This window comes from Lethenteron reissneri, chromosome 51 (assembly GCF_015708825.2).
Source record: "Lethenteron reissneri isolate LAM-NWPU_2019-01 chromosome 51, ASM1570882v1, whole genome shotgun sequence".
NCBI classification, from domain to species: domain Eukaryota; kingdom Metazoa; phylum Chordata; class Hyperoartia; order Petromyzontiformes; family Petromyzontidae; genus Lethenteron; species Lethenteron reissneri.
In genome coordinates this window covers 4908853-4928600 of record NC_083829.1, presented here as the reverse complement: position 1 = coordinate 4928600, position 19748 = coordinate 4908853, and the positions used below count along the sequence as shown (strand labels likewise).

Sequence of the window (19748 nt, the reverse complement as noted above, 5' to 3'; positions counted from 1 at the left end):
GCTTCGCCCTCCCCCGTGTTTAAGTGGTACGTTCCAGATGAGATCACCTCTCTTGCCCTGCCTTGTTTGGACTACGTGACATTTGTAGATTTGGCATGACGAACACACACACACCTGTTATAATTTCAACGCTCACGTAGTAGTGTTTCCGTACAGCTCTTAGTTGAACGCCGTCGCAATATCGTGAAACGGATGCTGCCGTTACAGCTTTAAACATAGTTTAGTATAATATCTCGTATAATATCTCGTCCTGCTCCGTCTGTGCTGTGAGCGTTACTATATTTTGGACAGTAGCAGCAGCAGAATGGACTTCATGCGAACTGGACACCTGGACACGTGGCAAACTCACGCCACGGCATGGGCCCTAAGTCTTTCAGGTATGGCGAACAAACTCTACCCACCGTCACAGCCGTAGAGAGAGTGGCAAGAGATATACACGGGCCGTCGCGTAAATGATTATCATCATCAACATCATCACAAATCATAATTTTGTCATCAAATAAATGATCTAAAAAACAATCAGATTTTTTTATTTGAATATTTTTAAATCTTAATTTTTTTTAATCTGAATTTTTTTTTAAACTGGAGGAATCCGATGAGCTATTAAGCTCTTTTTCCACCGATGTTCAGTTAGGGGCACGGGGGCAGGATGGTTACAACAACAAACTACACAAAACACGAGAGGAGGAGTGCAAAGCATAGGGTATGTAAACACATCACTTAACAAAATACCGTATCGACAAATAAACCTCAACTGTTTTATGTTACCAGGCAAGGCCCGCTGAACTGTTAGCTTTTTTTTACAGAAGCGACCTGCCTGTCACAGATGACAACTCAACAAAGTGAATAAACCACGGGGCAAATGATAGCAGAAAAATTATCTTAGTTTTTTTCGGTAAAATCACGTAGGTAAAATGTAAGACAAATAACAGAATAAATGCATTTTTTGTTCTTTTATTATTTTACTTTTATGATTTTTTACCTACGTGACTTTATTGAAAAAACCTAAGAGTGTGAATCCTTGTAGTCACGAAAGCTTCATATCTAGCAGCAAAATAGTCACAGCCGTAGAGAGACAAAAAACATAACTCTGATATGTTATGTTTTTTGTTTGCATTATGACTGCAGGTATTGTAGTCAATGCAAACATGACTCCTTGTAAAAAAGGTGTCAGTTTTTCTGCCAGATAAAAGGGTAAAAAACCAATTACCATGGAAAATTCGCTTTAAAGGTTGAATAATCTCCGGTCGATGTAGATGCCACTGGTTCTTCACGTTCTGCAGATGTAGATGCCACTGGTTATTCACGTTCTGCAGATGTAGATGCCACTGGTTCTTCACGTTCTGCAGATGTAGATGCCACTAGTTCTTCACGTTCTGCAAATGTAGATGCCACTGGTTCTTCACGTTCTGCAGATGTAGATGCCACTGGTTCTTCACGTTCTGCAGATGTAGATGCCACTGATTCTTCACGTTCTGTAGATGTAGATGCCACTGGTTCTTCACGTTCTGCAGATGTAGATGCCACTGGTTCTTCACGTTCTGCAGATGTAGATGCCACTGGTTCTTCAAGTTCTGCAGATGTAGATGCCACTAATTCTTCACGTTCTGCAGATGTAGATGCCACTGGTTCTTCACGTTCTGCAGATGTAGATGCCACTGGTTCTTCACGTTCTGCAGATGTAGATGCCACTGGTTCTTCACGTTCTGCAGATGTAGATGCCACTGGTTCTTCACGTTCTGCAGATGTAGATGCCACTGGTTGTTCACGTTCTGCAGATGTAGATGGCACTGGTTCTTCATGTTCTGCAGATGTAGATGCCACTGGTTCTTCACGTTCTGCAGATGTAGATGCCACTGGTTTTTCACGTTCTGCAGATGTAGATGCCACTAATTCTTCATGTTCTGCAGATGTAGATGCCACTAGTTATTCACGTTCTGCAGATGTAGATGCCACTAGTTCTTCACGTTCTGCAGATGTAGATGTCACCACCGCCATCTTTTGCACGTCAGTTGAACTTACGACTCTCGTTCCGAACAGGCAACTGGACATAGGGACATGTTTGTTTCCTGTCTCTGAAAGTTCGTAAGTCGAATGTTCCTAAGTAGTAGGGTCCCCTGTATTTCAAGAGCCGCAATTAACGTGAATACGAGACGGCGATCCTTAAAACAATAAAGTTACGAAGCGGTCCTTAAAGTTCCAGAGCCCCAGGCTGCAGCATGCTGATCATAGCGAGGAGGGAGGTTTCCTTGCCTGTGGACATATTAGCAGTTTGCCAGCGGTGCTATGAATCTGCTGATGAGACACCGGATGTCGAAACCGGTGCGGAGATTTACACCATTGGAACCTCATTTGCCAGTAAAAAATATGATAATTGTGTTTTTTACCCTTCCATCTGGAAACAAAACTGACACCTTTTTTTTTTACAAGGAGTCATGTTTGCATAGACCACAATACCTGCAGTCATAATGCAAACAAAAAACATAACTCTGATAATGTGCACTGTCCTTGAAGGACACTGCACATTATAACTCTGATAATGTCCTTGAAGGACAGTGCACATTATCAGAGTTATGTTTTTTGTGCACATTATAACTCTGATAATGTCCTTGAAGGATAGTGCACATTATCAGAGTTGTGTTTTTTGTGCACATTATAACTCTGATAATGACCAAGGACAGTGCACATTATCAAAGTTATGTTTTTGTTTGCATTATGACTGCAGGTATTGTGGTCTATGCAAACATGACTCCTTGTCAAAAAAAGGTGTCAGTTTTGTTGCCAGATGGAAGGGTAAAAAACCAATTATCGGTGCGGAGATGTTCTCGTATTCAACCAATGCTCATGAAAAAGTTCACTCCTAGAAGACCGCGCGGCTGATGGGATGTGTCGACGAAACATTGCAGAGAGACAAATATGGGAAGGAGGGATATTGTAAAAGTATTTATTCCGGTATGGATTACTTCGGTTTGTATACAGTAGAACCCCTCTTAACGACGGTGATTGGTTCCATGAAACCGGTCGTTAAGTGATTTTTGGTTATTAAGCGAGTCTAGGAAATACATTTTAAAGGCTTAATTCGTTCCGGCAGCATCAAAAGTTACCCTTTTTCACCCAAAAAACTTACTTGATAACATTTAAACAATGATAAAGATACAAACAACGTTATAAAGACATAATATGAAATACATTTGGTTAATCAAATAAGTAATTTATATTTACTGTACCTACAACAGCCCGTCGTTAAGTGATTAGTCGTTAACAGGGGAATGGTCGTTAACAGGGGTTCTACTCTACACTACTATACACTACACTATACACTACACTACTATACACTACACTATACACTACACTACTATACACTACACTATACACTACACTATACACTACACTACTATACACTACACTATACACTACACTACTATACACTACACTATACACTACACTACTATACACTACACTATACACTACACTACTATACACTACACGACTATATACTACACTACTATACACTACACTATACACGACTACTATCCACTACACTATACACTGCTATACACTACACTATACACTACACTACTATACACTACACTATACACCACACTACTATACACTACACTATACACTACACTATACACTACACTACTATACACTACACTATACATTACACTATACACTACACTACTATACACTACACTATACACTACACTACTATACACTACACTACTATACACGACTATACACTACACTACTATACACTACACTATACACTACACAATGGGCTCTATGGAGGCCCGTCGTTAAGCGATGAGTCGTTAACAGGGGTGGTCGTTTAGAGGAGTTCTATTGTGTATATATATATTCCACAGATGCACGTTATGCTACAGACGCATAGAATTACATTGAGACCGATATATGTACGTATGTTGAACCGTAACAACCATGCTAATCCGAGACTCACAAACTTACAGATACAGTACTTACATTGAATTACATATCGTTACATAGATATACATAGACTTATATAGAGACCTTCAGACTTACACAACGACCCCGAGATGACATAGACAAAATATATACACAGAGAAAGCCGCAGACTTACACAGAGACCTATGTATTTGCCTATAGATCCATATGCTTACAAAGAGACCCATGGATTTACATCGGCTCTCTGAGACCAACAAAATCTGTACACGTCAACCCACAGACTTACATAGAGACCCATAGACCCATATAGAAACTCATATAGCCTTGCATAGAGACCCGCAGACGTGCATAGAGACCAATAGACATAACATATCTAAACACAAATTAATTGGCGAAACCATCTTTGTATATAGAGGACTGCAGAGCTTGGCCAATTGTTGGTTGCACTGGCCCAGCATTGCCTGTGGTTCCGAGAGATGTGATTTGCATGAACGATGACGACGATATATATCTAAACAATGTAACTCTACATTGCAGTGACTAATCCCATATCTGCATTTTCCATAAATATGCTAAATTCCTCTCTCGATATGTAAATTCCTTTGTCAAGGCGCTCTCCTCCTCTAACCCCTGCTTAAATGTACGCTGCCAAGCCTGGTGGTGTTCATTCAGACGCTGTCTTTCCGACAGCCCTGTTCTTCACCTGAGGACGGCTGCTTGCGTTGTGGCCGAAACGTTGTGAGAATTATATTTAATTATGTTTTATTTTTGTTATTTTATTATTTCCCTTCTACGTGACTTTACCGAAAGAACCAAGAAGATGAATGTAACTCTTTCATTTTCTAAAACATTTTTATAATTCAAATTTCAATTAATTTTGTATAGGCCGTGGTCTGTGAGAGCTTAGATGTGTGTGTGTGTGCCAATTTTCACAAGGACAAAAATGTCCTTTGGTTGTCCATAATTAATAGATCGGCAACATTGTAATTGATATTCACTGATCCTTTCCGGAAATTGATAGGAAGAATGTGTGGTCGATGGTAGAGAAACCTTTCCTAAATCTGGCTTGCATGTGTGATTTTCGGCACTCTAAATGTTTCCACGATTTAGCGCCTTCGTGGTGGCCTCGTGCTACAGGCAGTGTTTTCATTGCAAGGCCCCCACGGATCCCTGGCGGCCCCCGGTGGCCTTTAGTGCAGCCCCTGACGTACGGCCCCGACAATACAACCAAACGTGAAAATACCGCCCATCATCATCATCATCGTGCTGCTGTCAAACCCACATGGTTTCAATTGTGTGGCGGCCCTCACGCTGATGATATCTTATCGGAAAAAGTGCCCCCCCCGCCCCAAACCCTGAAAGTTAGTGAAGATCACTGCGCTACGGTAACGGTGCGAACAACTACGTGCACCGATGGCGATTTGACGACCGCGTGTGCATTGTTGTCGTGCCTCACTTTAGGCATCACCTCCAAGGCGTCGACCCCTCCACCTATCGTCTTCCCCCCATTTCCTCTCCCGCTCCACACCCCCTTGTCACCTCCTCCTCCGCCACCGCCGCCACCGCCACCGCACGGCCCCCCGACGGTCCAACGCAGACGCTGCTTCCGGTTCCCCCGCCCGCGCTGGGACAGCGACGACTGCAACGACGATGACGACGACGACGATGACGACGACGATAATGGTGGTGGTGGTGGATGGGGGTTCGTCAAGAGGTCACGACCTGGCTCAGCCTCGCCATCGCTCGTTCCGATGCAGTAAGTGAGCTTCCCACAATCCCTTGCAGCTGCGGACTGATTTACATTTTGTTCATTGTTGCCCTTATATTCCTGGCTTCATCATTTTGGTGACCCAGATCATCCCAGCAAATAATGCTCATGCTTCGCCACTTGTTTTCCCATCTGATTAAGCGAAATCAACTTTAAATACCGCGAAATCGCTTAATCCCTTGCTGCTGCTGTTGTTGCTGCTGTTGTTGATTTAGCCACGTCTGGGTGTTGAACAATTCGGAAGGCTACGGTGATCTCTCGGCTTTCGCGCTCCGCCACCCTCCGCTGCCGCCACCGCCATTACCGGCACCTCCACGGATACCCGTGGGCAGCCCAGAGTCCTCGCAAACGATTGGCACCGCTACTGTTGCGTCACGCATCCTGCAGCAGCAGCAGGTAATGGGTTTATGAAATGAATTCACGAGTAACATTTTTTTGCCCTGGAAATCCCCACTTAGTTTTGAGACTTGTCACTTGTGTTCCCATATGATTAAGCGAGATGTGAACTACGTCGCCTGGTATGAAGGAGGTCGTGGGTTCGATTACGACTCTAACGCCTATATATTTGGAGTTTATGTGTTTCTGTCCCCATTGTCATGTGGATTTTTCTCCTGGACCTTCGGTTATTCCCTGCAACATTTAGAAACATGCGTTCAGAGTATTTGGCTGCTATACATTTCCAAATGATAATTCACTTCGTTGAGCTATCATTTTGGGCCAGGTCGCTTATGAAAAAAAGCGATTTAGCTGTGCGGGCCTTATCTGGTAAAATAAAAAAAACGTGAATTGGATTTTGACGATTCAGGGCCCTGCGTTGGTTCTGAGTTTTACTTTATCGCGCGGGTGGCGACCGCAGACTCGCCGGGTGGAATAGGAGGGCGGTTAGGGTTGAGGGCTTGCTCCAACTAAAAGTCAAGAACTTAGGAATTTGCGGCGCATCTGCAGTGATGCTTGAGATCAGGATGATTAGTCAATTAATTGGGCTCATTTTACGAAAACATACGATCGACTCGGGGCCACACCCACACCCTACCTCTTGAAGGCGGGAAACCTCCACAACGCTGTGCCCTGCTCGACACGGCTGATGATGCCGCGCCGATAATCTCCCGTCCAGCGGCACATGTTGGGAACAGAAGCGAGGCAAATTTTTTACCCCCAATGTTAACCGATTGATCGGGTATTGAAACCTATTAGGAAACCACTGGAGCTATGCACGTTTCAATCGAGATTGAAAAACTCATTTCTTGAGAAATGCTTTTTGTGTCTAGCTTGTTGTCCTTCCCCCGCACCTCCGATTAGCACGGTTGGCTACGTACGGTGCGAAAGAAGTTCAACATAATTTGTAGAGCAATCATCAGTTTAAATAATCAGATAGCCCAGCTCTCTGTTTGCGCGCAGGGCCGAGGTGGACGGTGCAGGCTGGGCGAGAGGCGGCGGCGGTGACGGATTTGGGGGGGGGGGGGGGGGGGGGGGACCTTCAGCAGTGGATTGACCATGTGACTTATGAGCCCGGCCCTGCTCGGGAGCCGTTCCTTGCGTGCACTTCGCTCACTCTGTGACTCTGCGTGTACCCACAGGCTCGCCCGTCGGTGATCGTGTGCGCTCCGGCATCAAGTCGCGACTCGCGACGCGCTCAGCCGGCGCCCGGCGGCACACCGAGTGAGTACGGCACCTGGATCTGCTGCGTCGCTCACCTCACCGCCCGTCGGCTTTTTTTGTTTTTCACGCGAGATCCCTTTGAGCGGCATCTCCGGACAGGTCCATGGGACAGCTCTTGCCCTAACCCAGGCCTAGGGAGCCTTTTCTCTATTGAGGTAATTCAATGACCGTTCTTCAACTGAATACCATTCTTTCAACCTATGTCATTTGTGATGATGACGACGATGACGATGATGATCATGACGACGATGATAATGATCATTTTAATTATCATGTGTTTTTGGGTCTCACAGCAGCACCACGGAATGGCGGCATGGACGAACGTGAAGGGCGACCGGGAGGAGTGAGGAGGCCAGGGTGGCAGCGGGCGCTGCCTCTTCCTCCTCCTCCTCAGTCTCCTCCTCAGTCTCCTCCTGCTCCTCAGTCATCTCCTCCTGCTGTCGACCTCACAGCCCCAATGGCGAGGGCGACTTCCATCGCAGGCTCGGTGGACGATCACTTCCGCCAGTCCCTCGGAGACCTGTGGCTGCAAATAAAGGCCACTGAATCTGCCTCACCCCCGACCTCTGCTTCACCCATTATCTCTGCCTCACCTTTGACCTCTCTGTCACCCCCGGCTTCCGTTTAGCCTTTGACCCCACAGGGCTTAGTCACCGATCTGAATTTGTGACCTGGGTTTCACCTCCGACTTCAGGTTTTCCCCAAATTGGGGCTGCGCTTAAAATCTCCGTTTAATCTTCGACCAACTCTTCACATTGGACCCCTGTTTTACCTGTCACCCGTTTAGACCTATGAGCATTGTATTAGCTGCTGATCATACCCTGTCTCGTATTGGTCAGAACGAATCACGTGTGAGGTTTCTTTCGAGGTGACAGCCCATCAGCAACGTGTGTTACGAGTCACCTGACCGCCGACTCCATCTTGAATGACAGCGCCACAGAAGTGAGTGGTGTTCCGTTTGCTCCCACGAGCATCGAGTATTAACTCACCTGAACTTTTCTTTTGCCGAGCAATTGAAGAATATTCCACATTCCTATGACGGCGACCAGGACATCTACAGGACAACCACAAGTTCTGAACAAAATGTTCCGGTCTTACGAGGTGGTTCTTAGTTTACTGATTGCAGAGGAAAGATGTTGATGGCCATGATGACGATGGAGCGGTGGGATCTCTGTTTGGAATTTTAATTTGGGATAAAAACAGTTCCAAGTTCGCTGCTTTCATTTTCACCAGTGCCAACCCCAGCTTGGGTTGGACAGGTGTGAATCAGAGCTCCATGGCTCGTCGGGATCTTCCAGCTGAACACGAAATGTCTCGGTGTTTACCGTGGGTCCCATGCATTGCGGCTCTTGAAATATTGAGTTTTTTTTTTTACCGAATTCGAAACAAAATGGCTCTTATTCTATGGTTCTTTCGGTAAGGTCACGGCAATTGAAAAAAATAACAGTTAAATAATTAAAAGAAAGTTTTTGGTTTTGGCGACGTATCACATCTCGAGTTACCCGTGGTTACAGTTCGCTCTCGATTTACCCGCGGGCAGATTATCCACTCTGTGGATTCAATCCTGCTCATTCGCAACTCGTAACGCCCACTCCCTGTTCAATTACATTCTCCTCATACTCTTAGTTCTTTCGGTAAAGTCACGTAGGTAAAAAATGAAATGAAAATTAATAAAAAATAAAGTAATTAAATAATTTTATTAATTTTCATTTCATTTCTTTCGGTAAAGTCACGTAGGTAAAGAATGAAATTAAAATTAATAAAAAATAAAATAATAAAATTATTTTTATTTTCATTTCTTTCGGTAAAGTCACGTGGGTAAAAAATGAAATAAAAATTAATAATAAAAAATAATAAAATAATTTTATAAATTTTAATTTTATTTTTTACCTACGTGACTTTACCGAAACAACTAAGAGTATGAATCCTTGCAGTCACGAAAGCTTCAAATCTAGAATTAATACATTCTCCTCACTCGTCGAGGGTCAGTGGCCTGGTGCCCACGTGATCGCGGGCGGACGTGCGGGCCGGATAACCGGGCACTTAAAAAACAAACACATGCACGGCACGTCGTAGTCAAAACGCTTTAGACGCGTATGTACCGTGCTTACGCAAAATGTTAAAACAGACTTCCGTGGTGTGGTGCAATGTTTACAAAGTGCCAGCAGCTCATTCGTGCCAGCCCAGATCTTTGTGTAAGATGATCTAAGCTGCTGCCACGTCACTGGCAGACAGGCAGGCAAACCCGTCGTCTTTGAAACAATAATTGACGCGAGCTTTGAATAATCCCTTGTTTTTTGGTTGATCAGGCCCATGTCCCGCTCGACATCCATCAACTGCAGATGATCGAGGGTTAACCGTACAGGATGCACGAATGACATCTCGATTTGTAGGCCGCGGGTTACTTGAAAGTTTGTCTCGTGACAAACTGGCTCGTAACGAGAGAGCAGTCGGAACTTCATTAGACCTCCTTTGCCAGTAAGTGTAGATGTTCACCCCGAGCCCTCATTACTTTGATAGTGCATTGTCTTTGAGCTGTACGCCTTTTGACGTCCTCTGGTCGAGCACCAATTGGGTCGAGGCTCAAAAGAAAGCTGTCTCTGGTGTGGACCAATCAGTTTCAAGGACAATGCATGTATTATCAGTGTGTTTTTTGTTTGCATTTTGACTGCAATTATTGTGGTTAATGCAGACATGAATCCTTGTTAAAAGGTTTCAGTTTTGTTGCCAGAAAAAAAAAGGGAAAAAACCCCTATTATTACAGTCGGAACTTGTGAACTCCCATCGAAGCGGGCCGGTGACGAATGCTCCGACTGGCTTGGCCATAGTGGCTCTTGAAGAGACGTTACAACAAGTAGCGAATGGCAGTGCTGCGGTGTGAACTTGTTTAAAGAGGGGTGATTAAAACTGTTTTTTTATTTCGCCAGGCAAGGGCTCACTGAGCTATTTAGCTCTTTTTCAGAAGCGACCTGGCCACAAATAGTAGCTCAACGAAGTGGATTATCATCACGTGGAAATGTAGAGCATCAACATACTCTAAAGGCACGCTGTTGATTCTAAATGTGGAGAGAAAAACCGGAGGACCCGGAGAAAAATCCACGCGACCACGGGGAGAGAGAAACCGCAAACTCTAAATATACGGGCGTTAGGGTCGGGTATCAAACCCACGACCTCCTGCATACCTGGCGAAGTAGTTAACATCTCCTAGCCACCGTGGGTTAGTGGTAGGGGCACAACAGAATCATTGTCAAACTTTAAAACGGATCGAGTAACGATGTGGTCTGCTTGCGTTTACCGCGCGTTTTGCCCAAGGTCTCTCGATCGCCCTCTGTGTACCGTATAGATATAAGGAAATACTCGGATGCCCATTTGCTAAATTTTATTACAAAATTTCGCACGGTGTCTAACACCAATGGTTTATATTTGTACGCGTTTGGTTTCTGGCAACAAAAACCACCAGCGGTTCCTGAAGATACTCTCTGGTTCTTTCGGTAAAGTCACGTAGCTACAAAATAAATTAAATCACGACGTTTCGGGCGCAACACAAGTGCCCGTCATCAGGTGGAAACAACCACAGCAATAAACAATTGCTGAAGTGGGCAAAAAAAAAACTTCAAATCTAGAATGGTTCCTGAAGAACTGAATTTGTGGTCTCCTTGTCCGAGCTCGGTTGGAACCTTTGGCCCAACGTTGACCTGTTGATGTTTCATGTTTACTCAAAAATCTGTCGTGAGTTTTCTCGTCATGGGCAGGTTTGACACGTACTCTTTGGTTCTTTCGGTAAAGTCACGTAGGTGAAAAAAAATTGAAATAAATAAATCACGACCTTTCGATTGCAACACAAGCAATCACCCACGTGACTTTACCGAAAGAACCAAAGAGTATGGATCCTTGCAGTCACGAAAACTTCAAATCTAGAAAGGGTTGACACGCTTAAAAGGCAGAGCCTGTAGGTGTGGCGATTCTCGTGACCGAGTGCACGCTGTTTGTTACCGTACGCTGAACTTCTACGTGGCCAACCGTGCACCGGTCAAATTATAAAAAAAAAACTAGCGAACTTTGAAGATAATTTTGCATAAACATTTTCTGACTTGATTAGAATGTAGAGGCTGGAGGGGGGGGGGGCTCACCCAGATGCCCCCCCCCCCCCCATTTTATCTGTACAACGGATTGACAAGAATCCATCACTGCACTAGGGAAGGGGAAATAGAGTTGTATACATGGAATATGCAAGTGTGTGTCTGTGTTATTGTTGTACTCGTGTTTGAAGTGTCCTAATTTAAGCTTGTGTTATTTCTAACGTGACGGGAGATGTTTTTTTTTTCTAGGAGTGTGAGACGATGTTTACAGCGTGAGCGTAACACAATTTTTTTTAAGGATTTATTAAAAGCGAAAACTTTGACCGGATTTAATAATGACAATACAATTTTCTGTCAATAAAAAAAACTGAAATTTAAAATAAAATAAGCTCTTGATATTGCTTCCAATGTGCTGTGTTTTTTTAAAATAGAAATTATATACAGTGTCACGAAAAGGAACATTTAACATTCTGAAGTATATTAAACAGTTGCAATACACCGCCTTTGACTGCCACTCAATTGTAGATTGAAAACTCATTCGTAGGGCTTTTCATGTAAAGTTTGTTGTCCTATTATTCTTCTATTATTGAAAAAATGAATCTTTTATTATTTATTAATTTCCCCTACGTGACTTTACCGAAAAAACCCAAGAGTATGAATCATTGCAGTCACGAAAGCTTCAAATCTAGAATTAACACCCTCTACGGGGAGGAATTTCACCTATCTGTTAGAGCTTTTTGATTTATTATTTTATTTATATTATTTTTATTATTTATGTGTTTTTACCTACGTGACTTTACCGAAAAAACCTAAGAGTATGAATCCTTGCAGTCACAAAAGCTTCAAATCTAGAATTAACACCCTCTACGGGGAGGAATTTCACCTATCTGTTAGAGCTTTTTGATTTATTATTTTATTTCTATTATTTTTATTATTTATGTATTTTTACCTACGTGACTTTACCGAAAAAAACAGTACGAATCCTTGCAGTCACGAAAGCTCCAAATCTAGAATTAGTCGTTCTTCCCCCGCACCTCCGATTAGCTCGGTTGGCTACGTACGGTGCGAAAGAAGTTCAACACACACACTAAGCCACGTAATGTCAACATTCATAGCAACGTGTCACATATCCATCTGTCTCTCCGCAAAAAAACACAAGCATTTCTCAAATCTCATCATCCGCACACACACCGTTAACCACATAAGTAACCAAAAAAATTTACAAAACTAAAAAATCGCTCCGGAACGAAAAAACTGTCAGGGCGTGTATTCGGTTACCGGTTCAGTGCACATAGCCACGGTCCCTCAGTCGAGTAAAAATAGAAATTTGCCGTGGTCCCCCAACTTTAGCATGCACAGTGTGGACAGGGAGATAGACAGAGACAGACACAGAGAAATAGACACCAGAGACACACACATAGACACAGTGAAACACAGAGAGACACAGAGACACACACAGAGACACAGTGAAACACAGAGAGACACACACAGAGACACAGTGAAACACAAATACAGACACACAGAGACACATAGACACCAGAGACACACACAGAGACACAGTGAAACACAGAGAGACACACAGAGACACACAGAGACACAGTGTAACAGAGAGACACACAGAGACACACATAGAGACACAGTGAAACACAGAGAGACACACACAGAGACACAGTGAAACACAGAGAGACACACACAGAGACACAGTGAAACACAGATACAGACACACAGAGAGACACAGAGACACAGTGAAACACAGAGAGACACACAGAGAGACACAGTGAAACACAGATACAGACACACAGAGAGACACACAGAGACACAGTGAAACACAGAGACACACACATAGACACAGTGAAACACAGATACAGACACACAGAGACATAGACACCAGAGACACACAGAGACACAGTGAAACACAGAGATACACACAGAGACACACACAGAGACAGTGAAACACAAACACAGATAAAGACACATAGACACCAGAGACACACAGAGGCACATACAGAGACACAGTGAAACACAGAGACATACAGAGACACAGTGAAACACAGAGAGACACACAGAGACACACACATAGACACAGTGAAACACATATACAGACACATATACACCAGAGACACAGATACAGTGAAACACAGAGAGACACACAGATACACATAAACACCAGAGACACACAGAAACACAGTGAAACACAGATACAGACACAGAGACAGACACACAAAGAGACACACAGAGACACAGTGAAACACAGATAAACACAGAGAGACAGAGACAGACACAGAGAGAGACACAAAGAGACACCAGACACAGAGAGACACAGTGAAACAGAGACAGACACAGAGAGAGACACAGACGCGTGGCTGGAGACGCAGAGAGAGACAGAGACTGCCATAGAGACCCAGACGTCGTCTTCTTGATCCTTGTTAAACTTTCAAAGCTTTCACCTGAATGGTCTTTACTGGCGGTAAGTCGTTGTTCAACGTTTTAGTTGGAGGAGGTTGCATGCAACATTGTCTTTAAATCGATCATTAAAGCCAAATAATATTCTGTAGTTGAGTAACGATGATCAACACAGTGAAACACAGAGACACACACACAGACACAGCCAAACACAGATACAACGACACACATACAGACAGACACAGACACACAGAGACACACACAGACAGACACAGACAAACACAGACACAGCGACACACAGACACACACACAGCGACACACAGACACAGCGACACACACAAACACATACAGCGACACAGACAGACACAGATAAACACAGTTTCAGCGACACACAGAGACACACACACACAGCGACACACAGCGACACACAGACACACACAGAGACACACAGAGACACACACGCAGACACACAGACACACACAGACACAGCGACACACACAAACACAGATACAGCGACACACAGACAGACACAGATAAACACAGTTTCAGCGACACACAGACACACAGAGACACACACAGACACAGAGAAACACAGATACAGCGACACACATACACACACACAGACACGCAGAGACACACACACAGACACACACAGAGACACACACAGACAAACACAGATACAGCGACACACACACAGACACAGACAAACACACACACACACAGACAGACACAGAGACACACACACAGACACAGACAAACAGATACAGCGACACAGACACACACACAGACACACACACAAACACAGACAAACACACACAGACACACACAGACACACACACAGACACAGACAGAGACAGACACAGACAAACACAGACACAGACAAACACAGACACAGACAAACACAGATACAGCGACACACAGACACACACACAGATACACACACATACACAGACAAACACAGACAAACACACACAGCCACACACAGACACAGACAAACACACACAAACACAGTTTAACACAAATACAGCGACACACACAGACAGACACACAAAGAGACAGAGCCATCGCTTGCCCAAGCTGTACGCATGCGTTTCTGTGATAGTTGTTGAGTACTCACAGCTGTCAACCCATAGACGGTTCACCCCGTATGCTTGTGCAGGGAAATTGAGTTTTCAGGTCCATAAGGTGCACAGCGGGCAACACAAATCAACATGAGTGTGTGCATCCACATATCAAGCAAGCAGGCAGCATCAGCAGTAAGCATGCTAAGTAGCATCATTGACACCAATGATCAAAATTAATGCATTAAACTGTTTTTGTTTAGTAACATAATTTGTGTCTGTTTGTGACTTTGTAGGATGAACGTTGAGATTGTATAAGGGGCACGAGGTGACCAACACGGTCTGAATTGGTCTGTAATCAGGTAAGCGGTTGACAGGTTTGTGTGCTGGAGTAGCCGGCAGATACAGGGATAGAGAAACAGTTCGTATGTTGAACTTCTTTCGCACCGTACGTCGTCCACCGTGCTAATGGGAGATGCGGGGTGGGGGAGAAGGACAACAAACTAAATTTCGATCTAAAGCTTTCGTGACTGCAGGGATTCATCTTCTTGGTTCTTTCGGTAAAGTCACGTAGAAGGAAAATAATAAAAATAAAACATAATAAAATAATTCTCACGACGTTTCGGCCACAACGCAAGCAGCCGTCCTCAGGTGGAGAACAGGTCTGAAGACGGCTGCTTGCGTTGTGGCCGAAACGTCGTGAGAATTATTTTATTATGTTTAATTTTTATTATTTTATTATTTTCCTTCTACGTGACTTTACCGAAAGAACCAAGAAGATAACAAACTAAACACAAAAAGCCGTTCGAGAGACAAGACTTTTCAATCTAGATGACGATTTACAAGTTGCACAGCCCCAGTGGCTTCGCAATATCTGAAGGAGGAGCGTTCCAGACGGTCGCAGAAGTAGAGACTGCGCGTCCGTGCCTCTTAACAACGATGCTTGGTTCGGTTTTTGATAGAACTTCCCTCCTAGACACTCGTTTCGACGTTTCGATCGCAACACAAGCGGTCGTCATCAGTAAAAGGGGTTTAGCCTCTAAAGGCAAACTGTTTATAGAGGTTTTAAATGGGCGTAGCCCAAGTGTCAGTAGCATGGGGGGGGGCAGCTAATGTTAATGTTGTTGACGGTGGAGGTTGCTGCTACTGGAGATGATGGTAGCAGAGGTCGCAACTGGGTACCCGATACCCGTACCCTACCCGATACCTGGCTACCCGTACCCAGCCGGGTACGGGTACCCGTTTGTGACCCTGGTGCGGCCGGGTACGGGTAGACCGTGAGTCACTGGTGAGTAACTCTTTGTCACTCATTTCCCAACGTCTTGTCTCTTCTCACAATTCAAGTTCCTCGAATCAACCCACCCACGCCTGCAACATGGCTTCATCCCAGAGGTCGCAATCAGGTACCCAATACCCGTACCCTACCCGTACCCGGCCGGGTAAGGGTAGGGTTCAGGTACGGCTGGGTACGGGTACCCGTTTGTGACCCTGGTGCGGCCGGGTACGGTTACGGGTAAGGAATCAAAACCCGTTTGCGACCTCTGGATGGTAGTAGTGGGTAATGATGGTAGAGGTAGTGGGCTCCCACCAATAGAGGGCTACTGCTAGTGGTGATTGTAGGAGTGGGCAGCGATGGTCCTGGTGGTGAGCTTCCTCCAATTAAAGGGCTGCCAGGTCTAAAATGGAAACATTACAGACAGTTATGACTACTACCATCACCACTAGCAGTAGCCCTCTATTGGTGGAAGCCCACCACCTCCTCCATCATTACCCACTACTACCACCATCTCCAGTAGCAGCAACCTCCACCGTCAACAACATTAACATTAGCTACCCCGCCCATGCTACTGACACTTGGACTACGCCCATTTTAAACCTCTATAAACGGTTTGCCTTTAGAGGCTAAACCCCTTTTCCTGATGCCGACCGCTTGTGTTGCAATCGAAACGTCGTGGTTTTATTTTATTATTTTTATTACTTTCATTTCTATTCACTTTATTATTATTTTTCTATCTACGTGACTTTACCGAAAGAACCAAAGACTGTGAATTCCTGCAGTCACGAAGGTTTTAAGTCAAAATTTGCGCGCCAGTAAGGGGAACGATGATTGCTGTGTGGTTTAGCCAAGGCCAGCCCCAAGTAGCAGCTGACCCTGTGGGGCATAAGGTTGCTCAGCACGTGACCTGTATAAAATGGGCATTTGTGTGGCAGTAAGGGTGGCGATGATTGCTGCTTGCTGTGTGTCTAATCCCAATAGAGTAGTTTGAGGAATAATTTTCGGATTTGGCAAATGCCTCTCAGCGCCTCGCTGTCTCTATGCGTCTCGGGTGGTCGTACAGTAGATCACTTTCTAAATGTTGTGACGCCAATGCTCACTCGCTAAAGATAGCATGGCTGCCACTCAGCTGTGCTGAGCACTGCTAACAGAATGCCAAGTTTTGCACCAGAGATGGATCTGTGCTTGGCCGGATCAAATTATATCTTGTACCCATAGAGAGGATCTCACCTCTGTGGAGCCTCTGTTGTGAGGTTCAGTCACCCAAGGCCACTTGACCATTGACATATCCCAGCCAATTATCACATTTGTGCCTCCCAACATTAAGCCAGCTTCAGTCCGAATAAGAATGAGATGCTGGGATTGAAGTTTTCGTGACTGCAAGGATCCATACTCTTTGGTTTTTTCGGTAAAGTCACGTAGGTAAAAAAACTATAATAAAAATAAGTATTTTTATTTTATAAAATATTTGTATTTTCTTTTTTCACCTACGTGACTTTACCGAAAGAACCAAAGAGTAGAGATGCTGGGTGGATGACAATGCACTGTTGTCCTTCCACCGCACCTCCGATTAGCACGGTTGGCTGCGTACGGTGCGAAAGAAGTTCAACAAAGACACAGAGGCTCCCAGAGGTAAACGAGACCAGTAGTATAATTGAGTGGCTGAGTAGATTTGTCATGAACATATCTGTCCGGGCAGGGATGGCAGTACAGCAAGTGGATACATTTTCATCCGTATTTTTGGGTCACGTTTACTCTTGCGTTTCATTGTAATTAAGAGTGAGACGTCTTCTTGGTTCTTTCGGTAAAGTCACGTAGAAGGGAAATAATAAAAATAAAACATATTAAAATAATTCTCACGACGTTTCGGCCATAACGCAAGCAGCCGTCCTCAGGTAAAGAACAGGTCTGTCGGAAAGACATCGTCTGAATGAACAGGTCTGTCTTTCTGACAGACCTGTTCTTCACCTGAGGACGGCTGCTTGCGTTGTGGCCGAAACGTCGTGAGAATTGCATTTTATTGTTTTATTTTTATTATTTTATTATTTTCCTTCTACGTGACTTTACCGAAAGAACCAAGAAGATGAATCCCTAAGTCACGAAACTTTAAATCGAAATTTAAGAGTGAAACGTTTGATTAATTGAAAACGTAATTGCCTTTCCATTCGACCGCGTTGTGTTCCTTCATCACGGATAGGCCACCGAGTGGTCTTCTCGTTTCAGGACACTTAGGAAGAAGGCCTGGCGGAGTTTGTGAGGATGCAGTTGAGCCAGGAGGAGACCAATGGCCCTATCAGCTCACAGGGACATGACTCGTGAGTCAAGACCAGGATCATCATAAACCGCAATGTTTACAATAGCCCATAGTAGGACTTCGTTTTTCATTTCAGGCTGATTTCAGATATATTACACTGGTCAACACACTTTTTCTGGCATAAGGTATTCAAACGGGTTTAAGGTAATTTTGGGGGTACCGATTCCAAATCTGGCATCAGTTTTTGTCTATCACATCAGGTTTTTGAGATATCAAATATTGCATTTTAAATAAAAACTGTAGAAGAAAAATATTAAATAAATGTGGATATCTACATAAAATTATATTATAAACACACTATCCTAAAAATACAGCACCCTATTTTAACACTAAAGTAGTCACTGACTCGCAACAACTTGCAATCATAATGACAGAGTTAATTTCGGGTAAAATAAATGAAAATGGGGTATGCCGATATCATAAAAATGAGATGTGATAGAGCAAATCTGAGATCAGATTTGGAATCAGCACCCTGAAATTAGCCTGAAACAGCTGCAAAAGGTCCAGGCCAGAAAAAAATGTTTTTTTTTTGTTGACCAGTGTTATTTCCTAATTTTTTGTTTGTTATTTTACGTTATTTAGTTCTGTAGTGTACATGACCATTCTTAAGCTCAATATAAGTTTACAGCTACCTATCATAGTGTTACATTTTGGGATTTTTTAATCTAGGATTTTGGCATTTTAAGGCCAATTTTAGATCTGTATGAATAATTTACAGGCCTATGTCAATCCGTCGTTATGATTGATGGCTGCCCCATGCCGTGTCGGCTGTGAGGGTTATTTAACCATCCTTCACCAGTTGGGTTTTTCTACAACATTGATAAATGAAAATGAATTACATTTCGATTTAAAGCTTTCGTGACTGCACTGATTCATCTTCTTGGTTCTTTCGGTAAAGTCAAGTAGAAGGGAAGTAATAAAATAATAAACATAAAAAAACAATAAAATAATTCTCACGACGTTTCGGCCACAACGCAAGCAGCCGTCCTCAGGTGAAAACCAGGTCTGTCGGGGAGACAGCGTCTGAATGAATGAATTACAACAAACGATGTCTGCCTGCCTCGTATCTTTGGATCAGATTGCGTGCACAGTTGCAGTAAGACTCTGGGAGGAGAGTCAATGGCCACGAAACCTTAACCGCATCACCTTACACCCGCTCCCGATTCCATCCTGCAGGCCAGAAGAGAGCAGCACCCACAGTCGGATCATCAACTGCATCAGGACGGGTCAGTTTGTCATTTATTGAGTTTTCTTCGCAGCA

At 44.0% G+C, this 19748-nt stretch overlaps 2 protein-coding genes across 2 annotated transcripts in view; both read left to right on the top strand.

The window, feature by feature from the left end:
• Nucleotides 1-41: 41 nt before the first annotated feature.
• On the top strand, nt 42-10877 carry LOC133355628 (WAS/WASL-interacting protein family member 3-like). Its single transcript, XM_061572996.1, has 5 exons — nt 42-377; nt 5389-5683; nt 5911-6091; nt 7273-7354; nt 7648-10877. Exons 1-5 carry the CDS (start codon nt 305-307, stop codon nt 7980-7982), a joined length of 966 nt encoding a protein of 321 aa, XP_061428980.1. The 5' UTR covers nt 42-304; the 3' UTR covers nt 7983-10877.
• Nucleotides 10878-12778: 1901 nt separating this feature from the next.
• Nucleotides 12779-19748, top strand: part of LOC133355537 (ankyrin repeat and SOCS box protein 15-like) — a 34246-nt gene continuing 27276 nt past the window's right edge. Inside the window, exons 1-4 of the mRNA XM_061572878.1 lie at nt 12779-13900; nt 15194-15259; nt 18397-18488; nt 19664-19713. Of these exons, the coding sequence (XP_061428862.1) occupies nt 18433-18488; nt 19664-19713 (106 nt within the window). The 5' untranslated portion in view covers nt 12779-13900; nt 15194-15259; nt 18397-18432. The remainder of the gene's footprint in view (nt 13901-15193; nt 15260-18396; nt 18489-19663; nt 19714-19748) is intronic.

What these genes read in the sequence shown, in the direction of transcription:
- LOC133355628 (XM_061572996.1), top strand. Translation starts at nt 305, where the DNA reads ATGGACTTCATGCGAACTGGACACCTGGACACGTGGCAAACTCACGCC. An exon ending in CCATCGCTCGTTCCGATGCA is followed by an intron (nt 5,684 to 5,910) that starts GTAAGTGAGCTT and finishes TTGTTGATTTAG; the next exon opens with CCACGTCTGGGTGTTGAACA. An exon ending in GGCGCCCGGCGGCACACCGA is followed by an intron (nt 7,355 to 7,647) that starts GTGAGTACGGCA and finishes TGGGTCTCACAG; the next exon opens with CAGCACCACGGAATGGCGGC.